The sequence below is a fragment of the Doryrhamphus excisus genome, linkage group LG18 (genome assembly GCF_037039965.1).
Source record: "Doryrhamphus excisus strain RoL-2023G ecotype Guam linkage group LG18, RoL_Dexc_Guam_v1.1, whole genome shotgun sequence".
NCBI classification, from domain to species: domain Eukaryota; kingdom Metazoa; phylum Chordata; class Actinopteri; order Syngnathiformes; family Syngnathidae; genus Doryrhamphus; species Doryrhamphus excisus.
This window is the reverse complement of record NC_136374.1, coordinates 14464723-14485568: the sequence shown is the minus strand read 5'-3', so window position 1 is coordinate 14485568 and position 20846 is coordinate 14464723. Positions and strand designations below refer to the sequence as shown.

At 42.9% G+C, this 20846-nt stretch overlaps 1 protein-coding gene across 6 annotated transcripts in view; it reads left to right on the top strand.

Moving 5' to 3' along the window:
• Positions 1-20846, top strand: part of chd5 (chromodomain helicase DNA binding protein 5) — a 31501-nt gene that overhangs the window by 5260 nt on the left and 5395 nt on the right. For 2 of the 6 annotated variants that reach the window (XM_058054768.2, XM_078798772.1), the window contains exons 2-34: positions 1612-1760; positions 3959-4174; positions 5204-5322; positions 6173-6408; positions 6545-6657; positions 6735-6861; positions 8184-8350; positions 8550-8789; positions 8866-9075; positions 9172-9383; positions 9448-9579; positions 9653-9755; positions 9832-10023; positions 10912-11112; positions 11209-11346; positions 11409-11530; positions 11603-11776; positions 11866-12007; positions 12076-12207; positions 13015-13132; positions 13219-13343; positions 13413-13659; positions 13780-13952; positions 14096-14270; positions 15641-15727; positions 16774-16862; positions 16941-17074; positions 18074-18218; positions 18293-18452; positions 19804-19874; positions 19936-20167; positions 20239-20307; positions 20382-20525. In XM_058054768.2, the coding sequence (XP_057910751.2) occupies positions 1612-1760; positions 3959-4174; positions 5204-5322; positions 6173-6408; positions 6545-6657; positions 6735-6861; positions 8184-8350; positions 8550-8789; positions 8866-9075; positions 9172-9383; positions 9448-9579; positions 9653-9755; positions 9832-10023; positions 10912-11112; positions 11209-11346; positions 11409-11530; positions 11603-11776; positions 11866-12007; positions 12076-12207; positions 13015-13132; positions 13219-13343; positions 13413-13659; positions 13780-13952; positions 14096-14270; positions 15641-15727; positions 16774-16862; positions 16941-17074; positions 18074-18218; positions 18293-18452; positions 19804-19874; positions 19936-20167; positions 20239-20307; positions 20382-20525 (5094 nt within the window). Of the gene's footprint in view, positions 1-1611; positions 1761-3958; positions 4175-5203; positions 5323-6172; positions 6409-6544; positions 6658-6734; positions 6862-8183; positions 8351-8549; positions 8790-8865; positions 9076-9171; positions 9384-9447; positions 9580-9652; positions 9756-9831; positions 10024-10911; positions 11113-11208; positions 11347-11408; positions 11531-11602; positions 11777-11865; positions 12008-12075; positions 12208-13014; positions 13133-13218; positions 13344-13412; positions 13953-14095; positions 14271-15640; positions 15728-16773; positions 16863-16940; positions 17075-18073; positions 18219-18292; positions 18453-19803; positions 19875-19935; positions 20168-20238; positions 20308-20381; positions 20526-20846 lie in introns of all 6 variants that reach the window. The other 4 variants (XM_078798769.1, XM_078798771.1, XM_078798773.1 and 1 more) reach the window with 3 other exon arrangements.

Genomic DNA, 20846 nt, shown 5'->3' with positions numbered 1-20846 from the left:
TACTTGGTATCATCTTATTATTTTTCCTTAGTATCTCGTTAGACAGATTTTCCACTGTGGTGTCGCTCATGAATCTCCCCCCGGCTGTTAAGGGTCGTTTCCTCAGCCAGGAAGGTCAAAAGATAGTCTGTCATCCGTCTCGGCTGTACATGCCTTGTTAGCCTCATGAAGTCTCGGTCTCGTGACTAACAGAGCCCGGCTCGGCCTGACGCTGCTCAGTGCACTCAGCAAGCAGAAAGATGATTCCCTGAGGGTCATGGGCCATTTAGAGTGGCAGAGGATGTCAGCGAAGGCATGGCGGGTGGTGAAGGTGCTAAATGACGCCGCTGTCATACGCTATCTCTTAAAGAGACCACCGATTGTTAAACATTCTATTTCAAAGTCACTTAAAAGCACCTTAAAATTGATGTGTGCAAAATACAGTATTTCATGGCACCTTTACATTCTAACCTCGTAGGCTGAAATCATTTGTCCCTTTTTTATCATTAGGATAAATGTACATGTGTTTGTGTCTGTGGTTACCGCCTGCTAGCGTTTGTTTTGGTCTGTTTGACGACTCCAGCCAGGAATCACTCCCCTCCGGTCTGGTGGCCTGCAGGGTGAATTTTGGCATCCGACTTCTGCATTATTCATGGCATCAGTCCAACCAGTCAGTCAGCGAGTGTGTGTGTGTTTAGTCTTCATCGTGGCTCTTTCTCGTCATGATGTATTTGGACTGGGACACTCAGGTCTCTGTGACATCACTGAAGTGGACTACTGGGCTCAGCAGTTTGTACCTGACAACCAGCAGCTGGGATACACTCGGCAGGTCTGAGTCCACCGTTTAGCAATCCATTACTCTCAGCTGTGGTCTTTTTTTTTAATTGCACTGGCGATGGACTGCACAATGGTCAAGTGGTTAGCAGACCTCACAGCTAGGGAACCAGAGTTCAATCCCACCTTCGGCCATCTCTGTGTGGAGTTTGCATGTTCTCCCCGTGCATGCGTGGGTTTTCTCCGGATACTCCGGTTTCCTCACACATTCCAAAAACATGCTAGGTTAATTGGCGACTACAAATTGAATGTGAGTGTGAATGGTTGTTTGTCTATATGTGCCCTGTGATTGGCTGGCGACCAGTCCAGGGTGTACCCCGCCTCTCGCCCGAAGACAGCTGGGATAGGCTCCAGCACCCCCGCGACCCTCGTGAGGATAAACGGTAGAAAATGAATGAATGAATGCACTGGTGACTGACTCCAGTCTCATATTCATATTCATTGTGGTGATTGAACTTGTTTGACTTTTGAGTCATATTTTTCCAAAACTCTAAATTTCAACTTTTAAGACTGCGGTGTCCAAAGTGTGTTGAAGGGGCACATATCTAAACATGGATTTTGTTTACTTGAAATGGCTGTTAAAGACACAATTTGGATCAGATCTGGATTAAACTTGGTGTAACATTATACAGTATCTCAGTCAGATATGAGGTTTGAAAAAATATTCATCATAGGAAGTGGTTTATGTGGATTCTCGCCAACGTGTTTAGAATAAAACCTACCTCATTCCACCTGTTGATCATCAACTAGCCAGTTCATGTGGTATGTTTATATTTCTGTGTGTTTCTGTGCGTCCAGATGAGGAGGATGTGTGCGCCACGCTTCCTCTGGCGTCCATCGGCAGCTTCTTCTCGGACGACGACTCCCTCAAACAGCAAAAAAAGAAGAAGAGTAAAAAAAAGATGACAGAGGGCAAAGTGCCTAAAATGAAAAAACGGAAAAAGGAGGTACGTTTCCATTATTTACTTATCCATTGATATGAACATTAAATGTGCAAGCATTCCTTACCCTTTTCCCCCAAATTTTCCACATCACCTCCCTTCTTGGTTTGAAATAAATTAACCTTTATTTAGACAATCGCAGTACAGTATAAAAAGTAACTGCAGTACAGTATAAGATAAGATATGTCTTTGTTCGTCCCTCAGTGGGGGAATTTACATTGCACAGCAATGCAAATCAGTTAAGCAGTACAAAATACACAATATAAAAAAAATAAACAATATAAACAACCCAATATTAACAAAATCAGCAGTTTTACCCAGAGTTATATACAAATATAGTATGCAGATAATATGAAGCGAGATGAAATATATGACCAGTCTATACACTATGAGATATTGCTAGTGAGTTAATATGAGGCATTATAGAAATGGTAATGGTTTAATTTCATTTGAACATGCATCAGATTACAATTGAATGCATCACATAATCAGTTCACAGTTCCACATGTCCAAAAGGAGTAGGAAGAAGCAAAGCTTATTAAATTCTACCCTTCCATCTGGTACTTTTACAATCAGTAACTGTTACATTTGTTCACTTCCTGCTTTCCATAATACAGTTTAATGTTTTTTTTTGTTGTTTTTTTTTAAATAATGTACCTCGTACCGAAGTACAAGGTGTTATGACCATACAATGACATAATGGGTACCATAGTAACTACTTCACATAGAACTTAATATATTGCATTTAGAACCTTAATATTGCACACTGTAGAGCTATGAGATGTTATGAGCTATGAGCATCAGCATCTGCCTTGATTTTTACAGTTGATGACAAAGAGTGTTTTTAGTCAACTCTAATATTCCCTTGTGTGCTCATTGACAGTCTTGTGCGCCGTGCAGTCCCCCCCCCCCCCCCCCCCCCAAGGCAGAACCATTAGACAGGAGCATCTAATTTGATTAGGTTATCAGCAGTTATCTGATTCTCCTCCCTCCGAGGGGGCCGGTCATCCTCTTTGTCCTCTTTGGCCCCCGCCATGTGTGGCTCTCCTCCATCTCTGGCTTGTTGCTCTCAGCAGCCTCACCACTGCAGCACCCCCCCCCCCCCCCCCAAACCATTTACACTGTTCAATTCACTCCCCACCTCCTTCTTTTTGTCCTTATGCATAAATGAGATTTGTCTAGACGGCGGGTGCTGGAGCGCAAGCTCGTTATGCAGAGGTGTGTGATTGGATGGCGCTGTTCTATTAGCTGCCGATGTGTGTGTGTGTGTGTTTGTGTGTGAGTGTGTTTGTGTTCTGTATGTGCACAAGTGTGTGTGTGGTGAAAATAAGCAAAGGAGTGAGAGAAGAAAATTAAATGGTGGGTTTGTGTGTGTGAACAGGGGGGGGGGGTGAGCAAAAATGAACAGTGGTGAGGTTGTGTGGTGGTGGTGGTGGGTGGGGGGCGGGGCGGGGGTGGGTGGGGGAGTGCAATGAGAATGACAGCAAAAGTAGGAAGAGAGAGAGAGAGAGAGAGACTGCTCAAATGTGGTCGCCATAGCAACACTGCCAGGCTGCTGGTAGGGTTGGTGGGCGCTGCGGCAATGCAAGCCTTTCCACTGCGCCACAGAGTGAAAACACCCGCAAGTTTGTGTGTGTGTGTGTGTGTGTGTGTGTGTGTGCTTTTGTGGTTGGAAGCAACAGGCTGCACACACACACACACACACACTTTGCAAGGGTTCAAAATGTACACATGCAAAAAAGGCGGGACTAAAACTGCATTTAGATGACGAAGGACAGAAAAACAGACATATTCTGTTTTGCATAGAAATGCATGAATGCAACACTAATACACAATCTCACACACAGTAAGGGTTGGGCAATGCGCTCACACACTGACACACACACACACACACATAGTTAAACACTATACCAGTGTTAAATCATGCAGCCATCTGACAGAGATGTTATCTGTCATGCTTTGACTGCATTTGTTTATAGTATAACACCACTAGCTTTGTTAGCATTATGCTAAATGTGTGCCTGTATTATGCACAAAGCCTGCAAAACACCAACAGCATAGAATAAGATGGAGAAATGTAAAAAAACAACAACAACAAACCTCATGGTGTCTTAATACTTTTGTATATAGCATCATACATATGATAGAACATATACATCATTATTAAAAATTGACATTGTCCCATGTCCCTCCGCATGCCTCAGGGAGGGATCCCAGCAAACATGGACAGCGAGCAGGACAGGATGTCCGAAGTGGAGGATGACCGCGCTGCAGAGAGAGGCTCCGAGAGCGAGAGCAGCATGTTTAGCTCCAGCAAGAAGAAGAAGAAGAAACCAAAGGAGAAGAAGGAAAGGAAGCCCAGGAAGAAGAAGCGAGATGAGGAAGATGATGATGATGATGACGACGATGGAAGCATGAAAGTGAGTGTTTCATCATCACCTTAGATCAGGGGTCTCAAACTCAATTTACTTGGGGGCCACTGGAGCTCGGGTCTGGGTGAGACTGGGCCGCATCAGGTTTTTTCCCCCAAAAAAACAAAAAAAAACAAAAAAAACGCATGTATTAAAAAAAAAAAAAAAAATTCGCTTTGGTTCCAATTTTCTACAATAAAAGCTCTGATAAAACATTCCACTGTTCTCAAATATCTTACTTTTTATTTTTCTACACAAAATAAGATGAAAAATAAATAAATCAAGAATAAAGAAAATCAATTAATCAGTAATAAATAAATAAATATAATAATAATAATAATAATAAAACGGCAAATAATAAAAACTTAAGAAACCACATATAGTTGGTGGGTAGACAAATTATTTTTTTCAGATTAAAATGAACAAAGCATTATTAGAGCCCTGTAGACATGACAAAACACGACTATAGTCACATTTATACTCTTTTTATTTACAACATATTGCGCAACTGCAGGGTCTCGAGACAAATGCTAACTCGCAAACTAGAGAGCTAGCGACCTAAATGGCAGCCTTCACGTTATTTCCTTTAAACTTAAATAACCAAAAACTTACCACTTCCACACAGATAGGGAGGATAACTATTAACAGTTATTTAACCTTTAACATGAACATTAAACGTAATAATTTTTTTCTGGGTACATGATACCATACAGCATCCATATCAAACTTGCGCGGGCCACATTAAACTTTCACATCAAGGCGGGGGCCTCAAACTAGTGTCCTGCGGGCCCACGTGTTTGAGACCCCTGCCTTAGGTCAATGAATACTGTTCAAAACGTTCTGCCATCCGAAAACATAGAGGGGCATTGGGGACTGTATATTCCATATAGGGGTCATTGCCTGTTTGTTTTATATGTTCCCTCTGAGTGACTGGCAACCAGTCCAGGGTGTACCGCCCCTTTCACCCGGACCCAGAATGTGATAAACACGAGAGAAAAACTCAATGAAGTTTGATCAAAGTGTACATGCGCCACACAGGAACCCAAATCGTCCAGTCAGTTGATGCTCGAGTGGGGACTGGAGGACGTTCAGTACGGCTTCACCGAGGACGACTACAAGACCATCACCAACTACAAAGCTTTCAGCCAGTTCCTCAGGTAAGAGTTCTTATATGTAGTGGAGTGGGGGGGCAAACGATGCTTCTTCCATATAGGAATACTGTCAGGACTACTAAAGCCTGAACGCCAACAAATGTATATTATTATATTATTGGGGCTGCACGGTGTCGAGTGGTTAGCGTGCAGACCTCACAGCTAGGACGCCAAGGTTCAATTCCACTCTCGGCCATCTCTGTGTGGAGTTTGCATGTTCTCCCCGTGCATGCGTGAGTTTTCTCCGGGTACTCCGGTTTCCTCCCACATTCCAAAAACATGCTAGGTTAATTGGCGACTCCAAATTGTCCATAGGTATGAATGTGAGTGTGAATGGTTGTTTGTCTATATGTGCCCTGTGATTGGCTGGCCACCAGTCCAGGGTGTACCCTGCGTCTCGCCCGAAGACAGCTGGGATAGGCTCCAGCACCCCTGCGACCCGAAAGCCAACAAATGTATATTATTATATTATTAGGGCTGCACAGCGGTCGAGTGGTTAGCGCGCATACCTCACAGCTAGGAGACCAGGGTTCAATTCCACTCTCGGCCATCTCTGTGGTGGAGTTTGCATGTTCTCCCCGTGCATGCGTGGGTTTTCTCCGGGTACTCCGGTTTCCTCCCACATTCCAAAAACATGCTAGGTTAATTGGCGACTCCAAATTGTCCATAGGTATGAATGTGAGTGTGAATGGTTGTTTGTCTATATGTGCTCTGTGATTGGCTGGCTACCAGCTAGAAAATGAATAAATGAATTATATTATTGACATATAAGCTTCGTATTGTTCATAAGGTATCAAGGAAAACTATAGAAGATGATTTATGATATCTATGCTGACCTCTCCTTTCTCCTCTCCAGGCCTCTCATTGCTAAGAAGAATCCCAAGATTCCCATGTCCAAGATGATGACCGTGCTAGGGGCCAAGTGGCGAGAGTTCAGCGCCAACAACCCCTTCAAAGGCGCCTCTGCAACCGCCGTGGCAGCCGCCGTGGCTGCCGCTGTGGAAACAGTTACCGTGGCACCGCCCACCTCTGTCGGTCAGCTGAGCGCTCAGCTTGGGCCCGTCAAAAAAGCCAAAACCAAAGAGGGGAAAGGTTAGACCCATAGCAGTCACATCACAATAGTAGAAACTGCTCTCTTTGGGATGTGGTTCAATTCCTATTGGATCGTGTAGGTGGACACAATGATGGTGTATTGATGCTCAGCTATGCCGTCCGTGTTTGTATCAAGGGCCTGGAGTTCGAAAGAGGTGCAAGACTGTGAAAGACGGGAAGAAGAAAGTGAAGCCGAAGAAGACCAAATCCAAGTCAGGCCAAAGTGGGAAAAAGAAGAAGGCGTCCTCGGTGAGCCTCGCTCGTCCACGCCAGCCGTGGCGCTCTGTACTGTACCGTACTGTGTCTTTAAACTTGTGTTTTTTTAGAGCGAGGAGGACTTCCTGGAGGAGTCTGACTTTGATGACATCAGCATCCTCAGTGCCTCTGTGCTGTGTGACACCTCGGGGGCGGCCGCCAAGAAAAAGACTCGGCGCGGGCGCAAAAAAAGGAAAAGTAGGTGAACCCTTTCCAAGATTCCATTGATATCCTAATATCTAATACTACTGTCAATTTCATCTATCTATCTATCTATCATCCATCCATCCATCCTTCTATCTATCCATCTATCATCCATCCATCCTCCTTCCATCCATCTATCCATCTATCTGTCATCCATCCATCCATTCTTCCATCCGTCCATCTATCCATCTATCATCCATCCATCCATCCTTCCATCTGTCCATCTGTCCATCTATCATCCATCCATCTATTATCCATCCATCCATCCATCCGTCCATCTATCCATCCATCCATCTATCATCTATCCATCCATTCGTCCATCCATCCATCTATCATCCATCCATCTATCATCCATCCATCTATCATCCATCCATCCACCCATTATTCATTTCTCATCCATCAATCTATCATTCGTCTATCATCCATCCATCCATGCATCCATGCATCCATGCATCCATGCATCCATCCATCCATCTATCACCCATCTATCATCCATCCATTATCCATCCATTATCCATCCATCCATCAATCATCCATCTATCATCCATCCACCCATCATCCATCTATCATCCATCCATCTATCATCCATCCAGCCATCCATCTATCACCCATCCATCCATCATCCATCCATCCATCTATCATCCATCCATCCATCCATCCATCTATCACCCATCCATCATCCATCCATCCATTTATCATCCATCCATCCATTATCCATCCATCAATCATCCATCTATCATCCATCCATCCATCACCCATCCATCCATCCATCCATCCATCATCCATCCATCCATCCACCCATCATCCATCTACCATCCATCCATCCATTATCCATCCATCAATCATCCATCTATCATCCATCCATCCATCTATCATCCATCCATCCATCCATCATCCATCCATCCATCCACCCATCATCCATCTACCATCCATCCATCTATCATCCATCCATCCATCCATCCATGCATCTATCTACTGGCCAAGTGGTTAGCATGCAGGGAACACAGCTAGGAGACCCGAGTTCAATTCCACCCTCGGCCATCTCTGTGTGGAGTTTGCATGTTCTCCCCGTGCATGCGTGGGTTTTCTCCGGGTACTCCGGTTTCCTCCCACATTCCAAAAACATGCTAGGTTAATTGGTGACTCCAAATTGGTATGAATGTGAGTGCACCAAGACAGCTGGGATAGGCTCCAGCACCCCCGCGATCCTCGTGAGGATAAGCGATAGAATGAATGGATGAATGGATGAATATCCCCCATAAGGCTAATCATTGGGATTCATACTAACATTAACATGCGGGACCTGCCTTTTCCAGGGGAGGATGGCGACGGCTACGAGACGGACCACCAGGACTACTGTGAGGTGTGTCAGCAGGGCGGTGAGATCATCCTGTGTGATACCTGTCCCCGAGCGTACCACCTGGTGTGCCTGGAGCCTGAGCTGGAGAAGGCCCCCGAGGGCAAATGGAGCTGCCCACACTGTGTGAGTCCATGATGATGGATTGATGTGAAATGTGCCCGATGCTTATAGTTTGAAATACAGGACGTTATTTTTGTTTTTTTTTTTATTTTTGTTGTCAAACTGTTGCCATCATGCAATTTCAAATGTAAAATGTGTAATTTTAGCATTAATATAACATAATTATCACAGTACTTAAGGATGTTTTAACTATATGCCGTAGGAAAAGGAGGGGATCCAGTGGGAAGCCAAAGACGAGGAGGACGAAGACGAGGAGGAGGCGGCGGCGGCGGCGGCAACGGCGCGAGAGGAAGAAGATGACCACATGGAGTTTTGTCGAGTGTGTAAAGATGGAGGAGAACTGCTGTGTTGCGACACCTGTCCATCATCCTACCACATCCATTGCCTCAATCCGCCACTGCCTGAGATACCCAACGGGGAGTGGCTGTGTCCACGCTGCATGGTGAGCCCCCCCCCCATGCATAATCAACGCTTGCTAACATGTGAATATGTGTTTTTTTTTTACTTTGTCACTTTAGTGCCCTCCTTTAAAAGGAAAAGTACAAAAGATTCTTCACTGGATGTGGGGCGAGGCGCCTCTTCCCCCAGAGCCACCCATGGGCCTGGATGGCAAGCCCACCGTAGACGTCTTAAGCAAGCCCCCTCTCAAGGGCCACCCTGAAAGGGAGTTCTTTGTAAAGTGGGCTGGTCTCTCACATTGGCACTGTTCCTGGGTCAGCGAACTGCAGGTGAAGTTTCATAAATCCAGACTAAATCAGCGTTGGTTGCCAGGTACGCTTTCTTCAATGTCTTATGCATGTGCGTGTGTGTGTGTTGGAACACAGTTGGAACTCTACCACACTGTCATGTACCGGAATTACCAGCGTAAAAACGACATGGATGAACCCCCGCCGTATGACTACGGTTCGGGTGAGGATGAGCTCCACAATGAGAAGAGGAAGAGCAAAGACCCTCAGTACGCTGTGATGGAGGAGCGCTTCTACCGATACGGAATCAAACCGGAGTGGATGGTCATTCACCGCATACTCAACCACAGGTGCCGACGCCACTTTTTAATTACATCTTAGGATGAATCTGATGTTTATTTTTTATTGTTATAGCTTTGATAAAGACAGCGACGTGCATTACTTAATCAAGTGGAGGGACCTACCTTATGACCAGTGCACCTGGGAGGTGGATGATTTTGACGTCCCGGAATATGACAGCCATAAAGCTTCCTACTGGGACCATCGGTATTCCAACTATCCATTTTAGGACCAAGCAGAGCCATAAAAGCAGCTCACATTTTCATTCTTTATTTGCCAGGGAACAAATCTTAGGGGAGGACCAACGCCCTCTGGTGGTGAGAAAGGGAAAGAAAGAGGACCATCGAAAGAGGGAGATCCCTCCGGATGCTCCCATCATTGATGTAAGATCAGTAATGAAATTAATTGGTTGTTTAAGGTGCCTTTTTGTCATTTTAAGATAATTTTTGTTCCCACCAGCCAACAATAAAGTTCGAGCACCAGCCGTGGTACATCAACGCCACCGGGGGAACGCTGCACCCGTACCAGCTGGAGGGCCTGAACTGGTTGAGGTTCTCTTGGGCTCAGAGCACCGACACCATCCTGGCTGATGAAATGGGTCTGGGAAAGACGGTGCAGACCATCGTGTTTTTATATTCCCTTTATAAAGAGGTGAGGCCTTATCACAAGTACACAGTACAGTATACAGTATACAGTATACAGTATACAGTATACAGTATATGATGTGTGTCAGTGCAGCACGTCAACTTTTATTAATTGTTCTTTAAATTCGGCTGCGTATTTAAATATTGATGGAGGCCAATGCCTGTTTTCACATACACCTTAATTTTAATTTTAATTTTAATTTTAATTTTAATTTTAATTTTAATTTTAATTTTAATTTTAATTTTAATTTTAATTTTAATTTTAATTTTAATTTTAATTTTAATTTTAATTTTTACTTTTTACTGTAACTAACTTTAACTGTAACTGTATATTAATTAGATTTTATTTTATTTTTATTTATTTTTGTTCTTGTTCTTGAACTTTTTACTTTTATTTTAGTTTAGTTTATTTTAGTTTATTTGTTCTTGTTCTTGTTCTTGAACTTTTTACTTTTATTTTATTTTATTTTATTTTAGTTTAGTTTAGTTTAGTTTATTTTAGTTTATTTTAGTTTAGTTTATTTGTTCTCGTTCTCGTTCTCGTTCTCGTGCTCGTGCTCGTGCTCGTGCTCGTGCTCGTGCTCGTGCTCGTGCTCGTGCTCGTTCTCGTTCTCGTTCTCGTTCTTGTTCTTGTTCTTGTTCTTTTTACTTTTTACTGTAACTGTAATTGTAAATTTAATTTAATTTAATTTAATTTAATTTAATTTAATTTAATTTAATTTAATTTAATTTAATTTAATTTAATTTAATTTAATTTAATTTAATTTAATTTGGTTCTTGTTCTTGTTCTTGTTCTTGTTCTTGTTCTTGTTCTTGTTCTTGTTCTTGTTCTTGTTCTTGTTCTTGTTCTTGTTCTTGTTCTATGGTTATCAACAAGTCTATGTCCCTACGCCAGGGTCATTCCAAGGGCCCCTTCCTGGTGAGCGCGCCCCTCTCGACCATCATCAACTGGGAGCGGGAATTTGAGATGTGGGCTCCAGATTTTTATGTGGTGACGTACACCGGAGACAAGGACAGCCGTGCCACCATCCGTGAGAACGAGTTCACCTTTGAGGACAGTGCGGTCAAGCTGGGACGAAAGGCGTTCCGCATGAAGGTACCTCGCCATCATCTGACATCTACGACTTGGTTAACCCTTTCAGTTGTCTGACGTCCTTTTCGTGTGTTTGATTTGTCCCCTCCTGTCTGGTAGAAAGACACTCCTATCAAATTCCACGTGCTGCTGACCTCCTACGAGCTGATCACCATCGATCAAGCAATCTTGGGCTCCATCACGTGGGCTTGCCTGGTGGTGGACGAGGCCCACAGGCTGAAGAACAACCAATCAAAGGTGAAGCTGCAAACGGAAAACCAGGAAACATTTTGCGTGTACTACAAACTATTCCATTGCAGTTTTTTAGAATCCTCAACGGATACAAGATCTACTACAAGCTCCTGCTCACTGGAACGCCTCTTCAGAACAACCTGGAAGAGCTCTTCCATCTTCTCAACTTCCTCACTCAGGAGCGCTTCAAGTATGACTTCCTGTTAGTTCTGCTTTAATGGAACTGTACTAAGATGTCCGTTGTGTTACTGTACTCGGACAGTAACCTGGAGGGCTTCCTGGAGGAGTTTGCCGACATCTCCAAAGAGGACCAGATCAAGAAACTTCACGACCTGCTGGGGCCGCACATGCTCAGGAGGCTCAAAGCGGATGTCTTCAAGAACATGCCCGCCAAGACGGAGCTGATCGTCAGGGTGGAGCTCAGCCCCATGCAGAAGTCAGTCAGTGGCAGGATAGCATAAGTAGCTAGCGCTTTTACGACGGCAATGTTGTTCTTTCATGTCAATGATCTCGCCTGTCCTGCAGGAAATACTACAAGTTCATCTTGACACGAAACTTTGAGGCGCTCAACTCCAAAGGCGGCGGCAACCAAGTGTCCCTGCTCAACATCATGATGGACTTGAAGAAGTGCTGCAACCACCCGTACCTGTTCCCCGTGGCGGCTGTGGTATATGAGTGCGAACATGGACACCTTCTGATCCATTCATTTGTTCATGGAGTGTTTCTGTGTGACAGGAGGCTCCAGTTCTACCCAACGGCTCGTACGACGGAAACCTGCTGGTGAAGTCCTCCGGCAAGTTGACGCTCCTTCAGAAGATGCTGAAGAAACTCAAAGACGAAGGCCACAGAGTTCTTATTTTCTCACAGGTACTATGTCACCTCAGCTAAAATAGGGTCCAGGGGGGTGGGCTGGAGCCTATCCCAGCTGTCTTTTGGGGCGACTGGTGGCCAGCCAATCACAGGGCACACCTCACAGCTAGGAGACCAGGGTTCAATTCCACCCTCGGCCATCTCTGTGTGGACTTTGCATGTTCTCCCCGTGCATGCGTGGGTTTTCTCCGGGTACTCCGGTTTCCTCCCACATTCCAAAAACATGCTAGGTTAATTAGCGACTCCAAATTGTCCATAGGTATGAATGTGAGTGTGAATGGTTGTTTGTCTATATGTGCCCTGTGATTGGCTGGCCACCAGTCCAGGGTGTACCCCGCCTCTTGTCCAAAGACAGCTGGGATAGGCTCCAGCACCCCCGCGGTAGAAAATGAATGAATGAATGGTTATTTTTAGGGCTGCACGGTGGTTATTATATTGGTTATATATGGTTACTATAATCACAGTTACTATGGTAACCATTATGTCGTTGTATGGTCATATCACCTCGTACTTTGGTACGGGATAAAAAAAAACAAAAACAACTTAAACTATATTATGAAAGCAGGAAGTGAACAAATGTAACAGTTACTGATTGTAAAAGTACCAGATGGAGGGGTAGGATTTAATAAGCTTTGCTTCTTCCTACTCCTTTTGGACATGTGGAACTGTGAACTGATTATGTGATGCATTCAATTGTAATCTGATGCATGTTCAAATGAAATTAAACCATTACCATTACATCTTCTTCTCAAAGGTGTACTTCATGGAAACACTTCATTAAGCTAACTGCGCCCACTTTTTCAGATGACAAAGATGTTGGATCTGCTGGAGGACTTCCTCGAGTTTGAGGGTTATAAATACGAGCGTATTGATGGCGGCATCACCGGAGGTCTGAGGCAGGAGGCCATTGACCGTTTCAACGGTGGGTTTGTTCCTCCATGGAAATCAGAATGATGTTCTAGGAATAGCAGTCAAATATACTCTTGGGTTCTGTGTTCTCGCTGACAGCACCAGGCGCTCAGCAGTTCTGCTTCCTGCTGTCAACACGAGCTGGAGGGTTGGGCATTAACCTTGCCAGCGCAGACACCGTCATCATCTACGATTCAGACTGGAACCCTCACAATGACATCCAAGTATGGACTGCTCACGTCGACCTTATGTGCCATGTGGATTTCTACGTTTTTTTTTGTTTTTTTTTGCAGGCATTTAGTAGAGCGCACCGCATTGGCCAGAACAAGAAGGTGATGATCTATCGTTTTGTTACGCGGGGCTCGGTGGAGGAAAGGATCACTCAGGTAGCCAAGAGGAAGATGATGCTGACCCACCTGGTGGTGCGACCTGGCCTGGGCTCCAAAACAGGCTCCATGTCCAAACAAGAACTGGATGACATCCTCAAGTTTGGAACAGAGGAGCTCTTCAAGGACGAGATGGAGGCTGCTCGGACCATGGGTACGTCCAGAACCGGAGAACATGATCTTCTTGTCCATTGTCCGAGGAACAGCATATCTCACCCAAAAGTCACGTCAAGTATTAGAAACATGATGCAGTGCGATTGTCCATCATTAACAGGCGACAACAAAGATGGCGAGGAAGGAAACGTGATTCACTATGATGACGACGCCATCTCCAAACTGCTGGATCGCAGCCAGGATGCCACTGAAGATACCGAGATCCAGAACATGAACGAGTACCTTAGCTCCTTCAAGGTGGCGCAGTATGTGGTGAAAGAAGAGGATGGAGAGGTGAGAGAACACAGCCGGGACTGAGCGCTCTACTGCCTCACATAACACAGAAAGGACAGGGAGAGATGGCAGGAACAGGAAGTAATCAAGTGATAGTGATGCAACATGTTATATGTTATATATGTGTTCATGGGAATGTGCAGGAAGAGGTGGAGCGGGAAATCATCAAGCAGGAAGAGAACGTGGACCCGGACTACTGGGAGAAACTCCTCCGCCATCACTATGAGCAACAACAGGAGGACCTGGCCCGAAACCTGGGCAAGGGCAAACGCATCCGCAAGCAGGTCAACTACAACGACACCACCCAAGAGGACCAAGGTAGGCGGGGCTTCACTCTGTCTTCCAATGTACTGGCTTCCATTAGCTCTCATGTCAATCTTTAATATGGTCATGCATAAATGATAGCAGGCGTTCTATAATTGGAGTGGGGGGTGCTCGTTATGCAGGAAGAACCAAGAAAGTTCACAGTGGAATTTTTAAATTGTACCACCGAATATGATACTGGCAAAGGCAGATAAATGTCGGCTATTTTGCAACATCTGTGTGAAAGGGGCTGTAGACGTGGTGAAATTAAAATTGCTCACGATATGCATCATCGCTTGTTATCAAAGGTAGAGCGTTTTATTGTGTTACATATCATTACAGCTTATTTTTTTATGCTTATGGAGCAACATTTATTACACTTCGCACATCGGTCCGAAAAGAGTCTTTATAACTTAATCATATTAAATTGGTTAACTTTTTACACTAGTAATATTAATACAGATTTTATAATGGTGAGTTCCGACTGTCTTTATTTTCTATGGGTGAAAGAGTTTTGCACACAAATCATTCATTCATTCATTCATTTTCTACCCTGCGACCAGTCCAGGGTGTACCCTGCCTCTTGCCTGAAGACAGCTGGGATAGGCTCCAGCACCCCCGTGAGGATAAGCAGTAGAAAATGAATGAATGAATAATAGATTCCATTCATTTTCTATACCACTTATATTCACTAGGGTCATGTGTATGCTGGAGCCTATCCCAGGTGTCTTCAGGCAAGAGGAAGGGGTACACCCTGGACTGGTGGCCAGCCAATCACAGGGCACATATAGACAAACAACCATTCACACTCACATTCATACCTATGGACAATTTGGAGTCGCTAATTAACCTAGCATGTTTTTGGAATGTGGGAGGAAACCGGAGTACCCGGAAAAAAACATGCAAACAAACACACAGAGATGGCCGAGGGTGGAATTGAACTCGGGTCTTCTAGCTGTGAGGCCTGCGCGCTAAGCACTGAAGTCTGAAAATTGAATAAGCACCTGCAAAAAAACCCAAATACATTTTCAAAGATATTTATATTAATAAATGGTAAAGCGAGCTAATTGAAGAAATCACATGTTTATTCCGTCCTCTCAAAAGTCACATTTTTAGCCTCCCTTAAGGGATTCTAAAGCTCTCCCGTGCACTAGTAGTGTTGTTAAAGCTCTCGGAGATACTCTCTCAAAGTGCTGACGGCCACAGTTCAACTGCAGCTTCATGAGAGGTAGAACATTGGAGAGCAACCTCTCAGTTGCAAAGTGCTGATGCATTGTTGAGCCGGCGTGGCGCGGTGCGGCGCGGCGCGGTGCGGCGCGGCGCGGCGCCCGCTGGGTGGCCACCGACGGAAGCATTGTGCTGTTTCTCTCTGATGTGTGGCTCAGAGTGGCAGGATGATCTTTCAGACAACCAGTCGGAGTACTCTGTGGGGTCCGAGGACGAGGACGAAGACTTCGAGGAAAGGCCTGAAGGTATGTGAAGGCATCTCTGTAGGGACACCCTGCAAAAACCTAAAGCACTCTCTAAATCATAATGTTTGTATTATTCAGTTTCTACTGTCTTACATTTGGGCATTGAACAAAAAAAATCCCTGACAAATTTCATATAATAGGGCAAAAGCAGGCTAATAAGCAAGCCAATAAGGGGGCTTCAGCACCCCTAAAATGTTCTTAAGCCCCCATAAATAATCAGATAGTTTTCATTGATTTTATTTGATTTTTTTATCAGATTTTTTTTGCAAAAAATATTTTTATTGATTTTTCAGTAATTTTTTATTGATTTTTTTCATTTTTTTACAACAAAAACTCTGATAAATTTCATATAATAGGGCAAAAACAGGCTCATAAGAATGCCAATAAGGGGGCTACAGCCCCCCTAAAATGTTCTTAAGTCCCCCTAAATAATTAGATATTTTTATTGATTTTTCAGTAATTTTTTAATGATTTTTTTCATTTTTTACAAAAAAACTTTGACAAATTTCATATAATAGGGCAAAAGCAGGTTAATAAGCAAGTCAATAAAGGGGGGCTACAGATGCCCTAAAATGTCCTTAAGCTCCCCTAAATAATTCGATTTTTTTATTGATTTAAAAATAAATATTATTGATATTCTAAGTTTTTTACAAAAAATCTCTGACAAATTTCATATAATAGGGCAAAAACAGGCTAATAAGAAAGCCAATAAGGGGGCTACAGACCCCCTAAAATGTTCTTAAGTGCCCCTAAATAATTAGATATTTTTATTGATTTTTCAGTAATTTTTTATTGATTTTTTTAATTTTTTACAAAAAACTCTGACAAATTTCATATAATAGGGCAAAAGCAGGTTAATAAGCAAGCCAATAAAGGGGGGCTACAGATCCCCTAAAATGTTCTTAAGCTCCCCTAAATAATTAGATTTTTTTTATTGATTTAAAAAAAAAATAATTGATTTTTAAAATTTTTTACAAAAAAATTGACAAATTTCATATAACGGGGCAAAAGCAGGCTAAACTAGAGCATCTTTCTCATTTTGGCAGGTGGGCGCCGACAGTCTCGCCGACAGCTGAGGAACGAGAAAGACAAACCTCTGCCCCCCCTGCTGGCACGTGTTGGCGGCAGCATCGAGGTAAGGGAACTTGACCGTCAGGGGTTCATGGCAGTCACGGACAAGTGTGTTGAAACTCGGGTTTCTGTTCTTGAACAGGTGCTGGGGTTCAATGCCCGGCAGAGGAAAGCCTTCCTGAACGCCATCATGCGCTGGGGCATGCCCCCCCAGGATGCCTTCACTTCTCACTGGCTGGTGCGGGACCTGAGAGGGAAAAGTGAGCGCGAGTTCAGGTGAGCCTCGGGTTTTTATTTTTTAACCTTTCACTAATTGGGAAATTCTCAAAACATGACCTTTGACCTGCACACACAAAAAATATCTAATTATTTAGGGGGGCTTAAGGACATTTTAGGGGTGCTGAAATCCCCTTATTGGCTTGCTTATTAGCCTGCTTTTGCCCTGAAATTTGGCAGGGATTTTTTTTGTAAAAAATAAAAAACAATCAATAAAAAATAAAAATAAATTAATAAAAAATATATAAAGTCCCCCTAAAATCATGGAAAATCATGGGAAAAATAATGGTATGAAAACTAAGAAAATGTGCTACTAAAGTCACACAAAACTTCCCAAACTACCTCAACCTGGACTTGATGCTGGTTGGGTTTTTTTTTGTAAAAAAAAAAAAAATAAAAAAAAAATAATAAAAAAATCAATAAAAAATATCTGATTATTTATGATGGCTAAGGAACATTTTAGGGGGGCTGAAGCCCCCTTATTTGCTTGCTTATTAGCCTGCTTTTGCCCTATATATGAAATTTAGCAGGAATTTTTTTTGTAAAAAATAAAAAACAATCAATAAAAAATAAAAACAAATCAATAAAAAATATATAAAGCCCCCCTAAAATCATAGGAAAAAATAATGGAATGACAAACTAAGAAAAATGTGCTACTAAAGTCACACAAAACCTCCCAAACTTGGTTGGGGGTCCCGGGTTGTGTGGATTGTTGATTTAACAGTCTTATGTTTTCATGAGCAATCAAGAAGAAAATAGTGTATTAACTCTTTTTTCACAATTAATTAGTTCTATGTTTTGCATTATTAGAGCCCTCTACACATGACGTAACACCCCTATGGTCAACTTTACATGAATTTTATGAAATATAGTGGATATAATCAGAGAAAATATGCCATATATGACATAAATATGACTCATGCTTGTAATAAATGTCTTTCGGACGTGTGGATAGGAAGTAACGACTTCTGAAACAGGATGTTGTTTGTTCATCACCAGGGCCTACGTGTCTCTGTTCATGAGACACCTTTGCGAGCCGGGTGCAGATGGAGCCGAGACATTCGCCGATGGTGTCCCGCGTGAAGGTCTCTCTCGCCAACATGTCCTCACCAGGATTGGAGTCATGTCACTTGTGAGGAAAAAGGTATTCAAGCCTAATGTAGACTCACACATGTAGACATATTGTTGTGATATCACAACAATACGTCTGTCTCGCAGGTGCAAGAGTTTGAGCACGTCAATGGAAAGCTGAGTTCTCCGGACCTCATTCCGATCGGAATGGAGCTTAAGAAGCTGACCGAGAGCGTTTCGTCTGATCCCAACACTCCGCTGCAGGCCAGTCCGGTAGCCACACAACCCGGGACCCCCAACCCACCAGGTCAGCTTCAAGTCCAGGTTGAGGCAGTTTGGGAAGTTTTGTGTAACATCTTTCTTTTTTTGTCATTACTTTATTTTTTTTCCATAATTTTACATGATTTTAGGGGGGCTTTAGATATTTTTTAATTGACTTGTTTTTATTTTTTATTGATTTTTTATTTTTTACAAAAAATCTCTGACAAATTTCATATAATAGGGCAAAAGCAGGCTAATAAGCAAGCCAATAAGGGGGGCTACAGTCCCCCTAAAATGTTCTTAAGCCCTCATAAATAATCAGATATTTTTTATTGATTTTATTTGATTTTTTTTTATTTGATTTTTTTTTTACAAAAAATATTTTTATTGATTTTTCAGTAATTTTCATATAAAATTTCATATAATAGGGCAAAAACAGGTTAATAAGCAAGCCAATAAAGGGGGGCTACAGATCCCCTAAAATGTTCTTAAGCTCCCCTAAATAATTAAATTTTTTTATTGATAAAAAAAAATTGTATTGATTTTTAAAATTTTTTACAAAAAAACTGACAAATTTCATATAACAGGGCAAAACAGGCTAATAAGAAAGCCAATAAGGGGGCTACAGCCCTCCTACAATGTTCTTAAGTCCCCCTAAATAATTAGATATTTTTATTGATTTTTTTGTAATTTTTTATTTTATTTTTTTTTTCATTTTTTTACAAAAAAATCTGTCAAATTTCATATAATAGGGCAAAAACAGGCTAATAAGAAAGCCAATAAGGGGGGCTACAGTCCCGCTAAAATGTTCTTAAGTCCCCCTAAATAATTAGATATTTTTTATTGATTTTTTAAAAAATGTTATTGATTTTTTTTTTTTTTACAAAAAAATCTGTGACAAATTTTTATATAATAGGGCAAAAGCAGGCTAATAAACAAGCCAATAAGGGGGACTTCAGCCCCCCTAAAATGTTTTTAAAACCCCTAAATAATTAGATATTTTTTTATTGATTTAAAAAAAATTTTTATTGAATTTTAAAAATTTTTTACAAAAAAAACCTTTGACAAATTTCATAGAATAGGGCAAAAGCAGGCTAATAAGCAAGCCAATAAGGGGCGCTTCAGCCCCCCTAAAATGTTCTTAAACCCCTCTAAATAATTAGATATTTTTTTTAATTAATCTTTTTTTTATTTTTTATTGATTTTTTTCATTTTTTTACAAAAAAATCTTACAAAAAATCTCTGACAAATTTGTATACTAGCCTACTACTACTACTACATTGATTCATATCCTGTGCATCTCCAGGGGGCTAAGCCCCCCCTGTCCTCAGAACCTAGTGACGCCCCTGGTCCAAAGGCCAAAGTTGAAGAGTTTTAAAGGTTTTTCTGTGTTGCAGACAAGACTGAGTGTCCCACAGACGACAAAGACGCCTCACAACAAGAAAGCAAGAAACGCTCCGAGCAGGAAGTGAGTCTTCTTTTTTTTTTCTGCTCTATCTTCCTGCTCCTCATGATAAAACTTTTAACAGACATCTTTGCAGGCCTGTGCAGAAGCCCTGGGTTCACGTGATGCAGAAGGGCAACGTGTCAATGAGCAGGAAGCGGCGACGCGTGAGGAGGAGGAGCCAGCAACCGACGTCAACGAGACCAACGCGACCTCTGAGGAAAGAACACGAGGAAACGAGATGGACAAAAGTCAGTCGCCCCCTAAACACACCGAGAAGACAACAGCGATGTCGTCCAGTCAGAACTCACCTCAAAGTGAGTGTCTGTCCCGCCCCCTTGAAAGAGTCTTCTGCGTCTTTCATCCATTTTGTCAATCTCACCCTCAGAGGAGCCGTGCAAAGAACCCGAGAAGCCACCAGAGAGAGGAGATGCTGAGGAGAAGGAGAACAAACCTGGTATGAAGGACCAGAAGTGGTGCAGCATCTTAAACATCTTTAGCCTTTAATGAGTGACCTCACTGATTGTTCAGATGACGTGAAAAGCGAGGACGCCGCAGACAGTCGACTTAATGGAGACAAGGACACGCTGGACGAACTGGAGGACGGCAGGAAGGAAGAGAAAAATGGATTCAAGACAAAGTTCATGTTTAATATCGCTGATGGAGGCTTTACAGGTGAGAACCAGCCTAGTACTTTATTGGCTGGCGACCAGTCCAGGGTGGACCCTGGTGTACCCCGCCTCTCGGCCTAAGACAGCTGGGATAGGCTCCAGCATGCCCATGGTATGTGATTGGCTGGCAACCAGTCCAGGGTGTACCCCGCCTCTCGGCCTAAGACAGCTGGGATAGGCTCCAGCATCCCCGTGACCCTAGTGAGAATAAGCGGTATGGAAGATGGATGGAATCTATTATTCATTCATTCATTTTCTACCGCTTATCCTCACGGGAGTGCTGGAGCCTATCCTAGCTGTCTTCGAGCGAGAGGCGGTGTACACC